At 33.6% G+C, this 9438-nt stretch overlaps 1 protein-coding gene across 2 annotated transcripts in view; it reads left to right on the top strand.

The window, feature by feature from the left end:
• Positions 1-214: 214 nt before the first annotated feature.
• Positions 215-9438, top strand: part of C5 (complement C5) — a 30429-nt gene continuing 21205 nt past the window's right edge. For both annotated transcript variants that reach the window (XM_075519457.1, XM_075519458.1), the window contains exons 1-11: positions 215-279; positions 1312-1504; positions 2431-2593; positions 3211-3281; positions 3900-3991; positions 6084-6166; positions 6659-6749; positions 7069-7174; positions 7920-8046; positions 8392-8507; positions 8736-8936. In XM_075519457.1, coding sequence (XP_075375572.1) covers positions 215-279; positions 1312-1504; positions 2431-2593; positions 3211-3281; positions 3900-3991; positions 6084-6166; positions 6659-6749; positions 7069-7174; positions 7920-8046; positions 8392-8507; positions 8736-8936 — 1308 coding nt within the window. The remainder of the gene's footprint in view (positions 280-1311; positions 1505-2430; positions 2594-3210; positions 3282-3899; positions 3992-6083; positions 6167-6658; positions 6750-7068; positions 7175-7919; positions 8047-8391; positions 8508-8735; positions 8937-9438) is intronic.

Below are 9438 nucleotides of genomic sequence, written 5' to 3'. Positions count from 1 at the left end.
AATTGAAATCCTAAATTAAAAAATTCCTAAGTTCAGCTGTTCTGGCTTCTTTGGGAGAGGGCAATAAGGTTTTAGTAAAACATGATCTGCAATTAATTATTAACTATGAGTGAAATCTGTTGGTGTTATTTCTGTTCATCTACAGCAGAAGCCAAACACAGTTTAATCCAGAATCATTAGCTTCTATGGTTTGCTGTTTGTTGTCCTAGACGCTATGACTATTTTAACATATTTTTTTGTTTTGCTATTTTCTGGAACAACTTTTAGCCAAGAGAAAACGTAAGTAAAGCAAATATAGAATTTACTGGAAATGTTACTTGTTATCCACTATTTTAGGTAAATAGATACAGAATTTAAGTAGAGCTAATACAAAAGGCACTGTCCAAATTGATGTGTTTTCACAAGCAAAATTCTCAATAGAATTTCTCTAGTATGTCTTCAATAGTATGTGAGACTAGTGCTAGAAAAAGGACTGATGGTTCTGGAATTACTTTATTTGCTGCCAAAGAAAGAGGTAGAGTCATCTCCTTACATGCCACAAGAGAAACACACAAAAAAGCTAAGAAATAAAGCTGGTGCTCTTTAGCTTTTCTACAGTGCCTGAAGACAGATACTTTGCTACAGGTTTGATGAAAGCTCTTACTTAAATGTGTATTTTACAATTGTACTTAGTAGTGCTTTTTTGATTCTTGTGTTTGTTAACAATGGTGTGTAGAAAGCAGCCAACCTAAATGCTTTTGGCATTTCAGAAAAAGAAGATGCACATATATAAAATTTTTTGTTCAATGGCACTTCATATGTATTTTAGATATATTGTGGTCATCCACTAAAGCCTGGCTTGTGCTTTTGTAGAATAATGCATAATTCAGTTTATAAAGCACTGAAGAAATTAGAGTAATCCTGCAAAAATTTATTCACATTTGCCTTTACTGTAAGTTGCACCATTTATTTCAGTAAGAACTTTACTGGTGGGAAAACTATACAAGTGTGCTATTTGGAAGATTAGTGTTTCAGGGTTTAATTTGGCAAAAGGAATAATTATTTCCATGTAAATAGCCTGTTTTAGTAGATATGCTTTTGTGTGTCTGCATTACTCTACCTAAGCTGTTATTTGGTAATGTTACATTACAGTTTTCGTAAAAATTATTCTGACCGGGGCTCTACTGTTTTTAACTAGTGTCTTAGAATAACTTAGCCTGATTATCTTGTTTGCTTTAATGGTGTGTACGTAAGTGAATTACAAACAGAAGTAAGAAATCCGAAAGAAATATAGTTCCGTTACCCTTTCATTGTTTTATATTCCATATACAGATATGTCCTTACAGCACCAAAGATCTTCCGAGCTGGGTCATCTCAGAAAGTCATAGTTCAAGCTTTCGGTTACGAGAAGGAATTTCCAGTCAATATTGCCATAAGAAGCTTTCCAGATAAGCTTACTGTTTATTCTTCTGGCCATATTTCTTTAACTCCAGCCAACAAATTCCAAAATGCTGTAACTTTAACAGTAAGGAATTCAGACTTTTCTTGCAGTGTTTTTATTGTCACATTTAGTTATAAGTGTTAAAAAATATTATGGTAAGTTTTCAGTTGTTTAAACTGGGAAGCCTAGTGCCCCGATTTCTCAGTTTGCCACATGCAGTTTATTTCATTTTAGTTTGTCTGAAATTGAAATTACATTTGATAAAATTAGTGTAAAGGAGTGACACCAAAGTTAAACATACAATCAAGCTATTTTAGAAAATTTATCATAGTTGCATAACTTTAAAAAATAAAAAGGGAGAGAATGGAGAAGTGTTGAATGTGGACAAGATATGTCAACTGACTGTTCAGAGTAAGCCAAAATGGTAACTAAACCGAGGTTCAAGACTTGGTCTTGTTTGTCAGTGACCAGCTCCAAAGGGGCCCAGATTTCACCATAAAGCTTTAACTAATTTGCTTGAAGCAAAGAGTGCAGGAAGCTAAACAGATTTTTACTGAACATTGATGACCAAGAAGGTTTTACCTGGGGTGATGCCTCCCAGGAGCTGCTTCTCACCCAGTTTTCCTTTTCAGCCAAGATAGCTATTTCACCAAATGACCAACCACAACAGCAACTTTGGTGTGGCCAAGATTCATCATGTGTACAAATGGAAGTCTGATGTTTTGTACTCTTGTAACCTCATAACTGCGCTTTGTGCTTTGCTATTTTAGTTCTGGACATAAATAAAATGCAAAATTTCAAAATATCTGTTTGTAGCTTAATACTCCAGACGGTCATCTATGATGTAAGCAAGAAGAAGCCCTTGTGGGTGTTGATGTTTTTATTTAATAATAATTAACAACGGGATAGTAATTGATATTTAGATACTCTTCTCAACAAAAAATACTGTCAAAAAAATACTTGAGAAATATTTTAATATTCTTTAAAAATCTTTATTTCATCTCCCCCAGCTTCAACCAACAGATTTACCAAGAACAGAGAATTCAGTCACGTATGTGTATTTGGAAGCTGTTTCTCCACATTTTACAAGATTTAAAAAAATTCCTGTTTCCTATGAGAATGGGTTTCTTTTTATTCATACAGACAAACCAGTTTATACTCCTGATCAGTCAGGTAAATAATGCTTATTTCTCTTGGCTGTTATTTAATTTTTTAAAGCCTGTTGACTTTGCCAAGGAATTAGGATTTAAATGTCCTTTAAGCTCTTGGTTATGTTGTATTGCCATCGGCTGCTATTTAATTTTTTAATCAGTAGAATAATATTTTGAACTATTTGATCATACTGTAGAAGTTAATCACTTCTCCCAATATCCTCTCAGTCCCTGCCCTCTATACCCTAAATGTCTAATCTGTGGCACAAAGCATGAAAGATTTTCCTGGGAATATGTTAAAAATATTTGTGAAGAAATGATGATTGACTCATTGGTTTCCTGTAGACTGAGCTCTTCTCCTACAACAGTGATATGCTAGGATTGTGATGGTAAAAAACTATATTGCACTGTGTCAATGTGAAGGAGTGGTAGTCCAGGGTCTCTTGTTGCTAGCGTGAATAAATACTGTTTGGACACCATACTGACAAAAGGTCAAGAGCATTCTATAAATACTAAAAACTTAAAAAATTACTAGGGATAAAAGGTTGGGTTTTTTTTCTTGGGGTTTTTTTTTTGCCTTTTTTGTTTTTTAATCTCTATAATGGTCTAACTTGAGACTTACTGTAATAACTCTTACAGTAAAAGTCAGGGTTTACTCTCTGAATGAAGAACTACAGCCAGCTCGGCGAGAAACTGTCCTGACTTTTGTGGTAAGTTGTAATTGAATTTAACATTAATATTCTGTAGAACACAAAAACAATAAATGTAGTTAGATGGTAAATCAGTATTGCAATCAATGTTTAATAAAACTGTTAGATGTGTTTGCAGGTAGCCAGACATCTTTTAAAAGATCCAAAAATGACTTTGCACAGTTGGATAGAGGTTTTCAAGTCCTAGATCTGAAGTTGTTACAGAATGGAAAAAAAGAAAAAAATATGAATTATCTTTAATGTCTGGTGAAAGGATTTTTGAGGGAATTTTAATAATATATGGGTTTCATACTGTTGTTTATTTCATTTAAGATACAAAAATAATCAGCATCTATACTATATTTTTTAGCCTTTAACAATAGGGTTGTTACTATAATAACTTTTTAGCAATTTTACGCATTGTGTAGTAACAGCTTTTAATTGTTGGAACCACAGTAAAATGTTTTATCAGAATTTCAGTCTGAGTTGTTTCTAAAAATGTATTTTCATGCTGTGAAATGGGCAAAACTCTTAGAAAAATATGTTATGGCCAGGCTCCCACTGAAATCCCTAAATGAAGATTTTCCTTTTGATAAGAATGATCATTAACTGCTGATTCTTTCCTGTTATAATTTAAAGGATCCTGAAGGAGTAAAAGTGGATATTATAGAAGAAGAAGATTTTACTGGAATAGTTTCTTTTCCTGACTTCAAGATTCCTCCTAATCCTAAGTAGATTTATTTAATGCTTTTTGAGAATTATTAACATAATACTGCCTTTTCTTAAAGACTGTCAGAGTGTCTTTTGCTCAACACACAGAGCGTGCATGACTTGAAACTTGGAGATTTCTAACATTTCACATAGTGTGTAGCCATGGTATAAATAAGGAACTTACGACCAAGTATTCTCCTTTTCAGTTGACTTCCAAACTAACATTTGTCTCCTGAAGCCAAGTGGGAAGCTTATTCTCTGTGTTTTCAAATAGGTGACACATGCTCACTGTAATGAGAGAAAGTGAGGAGATGTAGTGCATGAAAATACTGGTGATAAAACTGAAATTAAAGAACAGTTAGTGGCAGGTTTGTCATGCTCAATTAAAAAGGAAGATTAATAAAAACAAAAGCTTTCTACTGTAGAGATAGAAACACTGTCAAAGATGTATTGATTTCAAGGAGGAGAATCATTCATATCATACATATATTCATACAAATCACCAGCATTTTTCCAGAAACAGCAGCATACAAAGTAAATATCTCTTCAGTTCTCCATTTAGTCTTGAGAGGGTGCTGCAGATTCACTGAGTTGGCAGAAGGATGCTAGCAGGTGCTTGAAAAATTGATTTTTGACTGATTTACTTTTCATTAGGAAATTAGCAACAATTTCAGGCTGAGTAAAAATTAATTTTGTATCCTTCTTGAAATTGAGTATCTGTTAACAGTAGACTTGCATAATTTTTATCGTGGTGCTATACAGCCGAAAGATTGTAGGAACTGATTTTCTATAAATTATTATGTAAATTGCAGTTGTGCCTCAGTGCTCTAGTCAGAGAGAGAAGGACCCTAATAGAAGTCTGCATGAGTCCTTTGGAGAATTTTCTTGGCTAATATATCTTACAAATACATTCTTCAGTGTAGATCCATGTACCCATTCTCAGTCAGGATCTAATTGCTTGTAGATTAACATGGTCTTCATTCAGGATGACCTTTCTGATAGATCCAATCGCTGTGAACCACTTGCTTTTGGCCATAGTACAAAATTTTGTTAGTAGAGCTTTGTTGGTTTGTTTGACATCATTGAAGATGGTGATGCGCTGAAGGATTGCCTTTTTTTTTTAAGTACAAGGTACCGCATGTTAGAACTGCAACTTAGATTGTCTATGCAAGAAGTTAACTAACTTGCTTAATCCTTTTTTATAGTATGTATATGTCAAATTATTATCCATTCCTTGATCCAGCTGGAACTTTAAATGTTTTCTTATAACAAACTTATTTGCTTTTTTGGTGGAATTTCTGAATGCTTTATTACTGTGCTTTATAACCTTATAAATGGGCTAAGTGTATTGAGTTTGCCTTTATTTAATGGAAGAATTGATAATTGGTCATACCCTCCAGCCCTGTTTCTATTATTAGGGAAAAAGACTGCATTTTTCACTTACATTGAGCAAATTTAGCTAATTTAGCAAAACCAGCGAAGATTAAATGGATGTAGTACGTAAATTAAAGCAAACTGGATCAAATGTCTTAGGTAAGATAGGATGATATATATATTTAGATATGTTCTGTACACAGAAGTTCTGTGGATTTAAGTAAAGCAATGTGAAATGAAGCAAATGCCTTTTGAGTGCATCTAGTGGCAAAGAAAAATCATCCTAATTATGGTAAATCAGGTAGGTGATACATACTAATCCTGCTGACTGCATTGAAACAGACTTGTAGCCACAAACGGGCATTTGTCTAACCTCAGGAGTGATAACTGGCAAGTGACAGAAGGTAGCAAGTAACTTAATGACGCTGGTTACACTTGCAGTCTTCAAAACGTGTCTCCACTTGTAACTATAAAACAAAAAATTCTGACCACAGTCGTATAAATAATGGCATATTCTTTTCCAATTTATTTCAATGCTTTAAAATAAGTTAAAAATAATTATTAAAATATCAAAGCAGAATCTTTTCAAAGTAGGCATTGAACATGTGCAAAACCTTGGTGCAGAATTTTTCTCTCTAAATTATTATTAACATAAAATATTGTTAAGTAGTAATATTAATTTTTGTCTTCAACATTAATTTTAATCTTAAAAAATGTTTGATTGTTGACATTTCGTAGGTATGGAATTTGGCAGATTGAAGCCAAGTATAAGAAGAATTTCATAACCTCAGCTGTTGCCAAATTTGAAGTTAAGGAATATGGTAAGGTGTGCCCATAGTGTGAACCTTCATTTTTATGTTTTTTCAGTGAAATTTATAGAGGACAGCTATACAACGTAGGAAGAAAATGCAGAAATGCCTGAGGTAACATTGGCCTGCTTATACACAGCAGTGGGATGCAGTGGAGTGCCAAGTGGCAATGTCGGTTCAAGCTAATCAGTCACATCGGTATAAGACCGTATTAATACAACTTGCCTCTAAATAGAGTTATTCTTTAGTATTCTGGGTCATCTTGACATAGTTGCACTGATGCAAAATGTGGAGCCAGGGCAACTGCAGATAACTTAGGGCTTTATAACTTGTCCTTCACTGTGGACAAGCTGACAGCTGTATTTTGGGGCTATAATAATGTAATTCAAATAATTCGAAACCAACGTGATTCTTTGATGGCTATACAGAGGCGTCTTTCTGAGTACCTGTGGCTTACTGTATAAAACCACGTCTAAGTGGCTCTCTTTTCTACTCAATTTGCAGCAATGCCAAGCTTTTCCATCGTCATAGAGCCAGAAAGTAACTTTATTAGTTCCGATAAATTTGAGAACTTCAGGATTGTTGTGAAAGCTAGGTAAGGAAATTTGGCTTTGATTTCTAAATATGCGTGTATCTCTTCTTCTTTTACCTGAAGAATGATTCTCCCATGTCCAGAAGTTTCCTCTCTTACTTCCTCAAGAAGCCCTATCATCACAATCCTTTCTGCTCTGTAAGAGAACTAAGTGACTCTTCTTAAAATTCTTACAAAGTGATTATTTTTCAACGGAAGCATTGAAGCTACACAGACATTTGTTTTCATTCTCTTGCCTAGCAAATTACTCTTCTTCAAAAACAAATGCTTTGTTGCAGCCATTAAAGTAATCTTAAAAGCATTTATATTGTTTTGTTCTCAGCTATTTTTATAATAAAAGGCTTGCAAGTGCTGATGTTTTTCTTCGTTTTGGAGTAATTGAAGAAACTGGAAAAAGAATGATGCCTCATGCAATGCATGTAACTAGGGTAAGAAGAAGCAAGCCTAGTTTGTATAGATTTCGTATGCTTAGTTCAGGACTGATCCAATTCCACTGAAGTTTTCCCATTAAATTTGATGAGAATGAGTTCCAACTCCCAGGTTGCATCGACAGCTATTCAGTGTCAACTTTTCCTACGTAATCCTATCATCGGGGTCATAGAAATGCATTTTAAAATGAAACTCAGAGGCAGCATCTGAGACAGAATGTAATTTCAATCTGGTTCAGTTACTCACTTTAGAAAACTGTGTGGCTGAAATTTCTATGAAATAACTTTTATGCTATCTATTACAGAATAAACGAAAGAAATCAAGTATTGGATTGATGTAGTAATACCAAACCATGATAGGAGACAAACAGATCAAAATTACATTGATGTATTATGGGGAGTCTGTTCTCCACCAGTTATCCCTCCCTCATTTAGTCTGGCCTTTTTGATTTAGTCATTGAAGAATGATAAAAGGCATTATCTTTCCTCATTTAGTGGAAATATCTCTGTGTTATTCCTACCTCTTGTTGGGCCTGCATGCAGTCTTTGCAATATATGCCATTGTTTGATTAATTATAAATAATTTTAGGGAATAAAGAATTCTTCTTCATTAAAACATCTCCACCTTTTATTTACTCTGAAAATGAACAATGAACAGAAACATGTCGAAGTTAGAATCTGCGTATAGTGTATCTATATATTATTTCGAAATTATATAAAGTAATTATTTATATTTCATTTCCAGATTGAAAATGGAGTTGCTGAGATCAATTTTAACAGTAAGAAAGCAGTGAGTTTTATAGGGTTTCAAAGTCTAGAAGAATTGGATGGGTCATATTTATATATTGCGGCATCAGTGTTGGAGTCTACAGGTAAGTTGCTTTTTAATCGATTTTTTTTTTTAACATATTTGCAAATGTAAACAGAACTAGAAAACAAAACTATATGGATAACTTTCCTACTATTAGACTTTCTTTAGTATTCAGAAATCCTTCTTCCAAAAACTTATAAGGAAGAACAGTCCATCCGTCACTGTAAAAATGTTTAGGGATTAAACTTATTTTTTTGGCTATTTGTTTTCACAGCAGTGCTAGGAATTGACTCTTTAGATGCAAGGACTTCACTGTAACAGACAGGTTGTGCTGCCCTTTGAAGGCAAGTGGAGAAAATGCAGGTTCTAGCATGTGTTTATTAAAAGGGACATAATATTTTGGTAGGTGGCCTCAGTGGTGAAGCAGAATTTGCTGGAGTCAGATTTGCTGTATCTCCTTACAAACTGAGTTTGATTGCTACTCCTCTCTTTGTGAAGCCTGGACTTCCATTCTTCATTAAGGTTAGTTAACATAAGCAGTATTATTGCACATTACAACATAAAACCTATAATGCAGAAGCCTTATTCTTTTCTGTATATGTTACTGTAGGTCTTAACACGCTTTTAATTTCCATTGACCTTTTACATTTTTTTAACTTGCTATTGCAGAAGCAGCTTAGCAGCTTGAAAGTTTTCTCCTTGAAAAATGTCACCATTCATACAAGAAATGTCATTTATTCTGATGAACAGGTGCAGGTGAAAGATACAGTAGATCACTTTGTTGGAAATATCCCTATAACTGTCACTGCAAAATCATTTAGTGAGCAAATGGATGAGACTGAGTTGATATCAGAGGGTTCAGAAGATGGGAGAAGAAAAACAAGCATGAATGATGGAACTGCTTTGTTTGTGGTTAATATCCCATCTGATAGCAAACTGTTGGAGTTTCAAGTGAGTTAAATCGTTCCATTAATTTATTTCTTCGAGGGCTTAATTCTGTAGTTTTGCAAATGTATAACACTAATGGGAAGATTTTACACTCAAAAGTTAGGAGTTCATAAACTTAGAGACTATTATGAATAATAGTTATGAAATGCAAGTGCCATAATGAAACATTACTTCTCTATTAAATTCTGTATTAAATTGTTCTGAAACAAAATATCCTAATTTGTCACATATTTATTTCATAATAATTATTACACAAGAAATCTAAATGAATTGCATGAAAATTAATCTCTGAAAGTGCTTCCCTCACTATGTAGGGAGACATATCATTAACCTTTTCTGCTCTGTTTCTTTATGTACATGCTTCTACACTACCATTTTATATTTGACTTGATATTTATAGATCTTTTTATTAAAGAAAACATTAAAGTCTTGAGTTGGCTTTTAATTTATTAATACCTCTGAATAATATTGCAGAATGCTTTTAATATTGTAATTATTTGTTTTC

This window comes from Mycteria americana, chromosome 17 (genome assembly GCF_035582795.1).
Source record: "Mycteria americana isolate JAX WOST 10 ecotype Jacksonville Zoo and Gardens chromosome 17, USCA_MyAme_1.0, whole genome shotgun sequence".
NCBI lineage: Eukaryota > Metazoa > Chordata > Aves > Ciconiiformes > Ciconiidae > Mycteria > Mycteria americana.
Note: the sequence above shows the minus strand (reverse complement) of the source record. Positions and strands in the feature narration are given on the sequence as shown.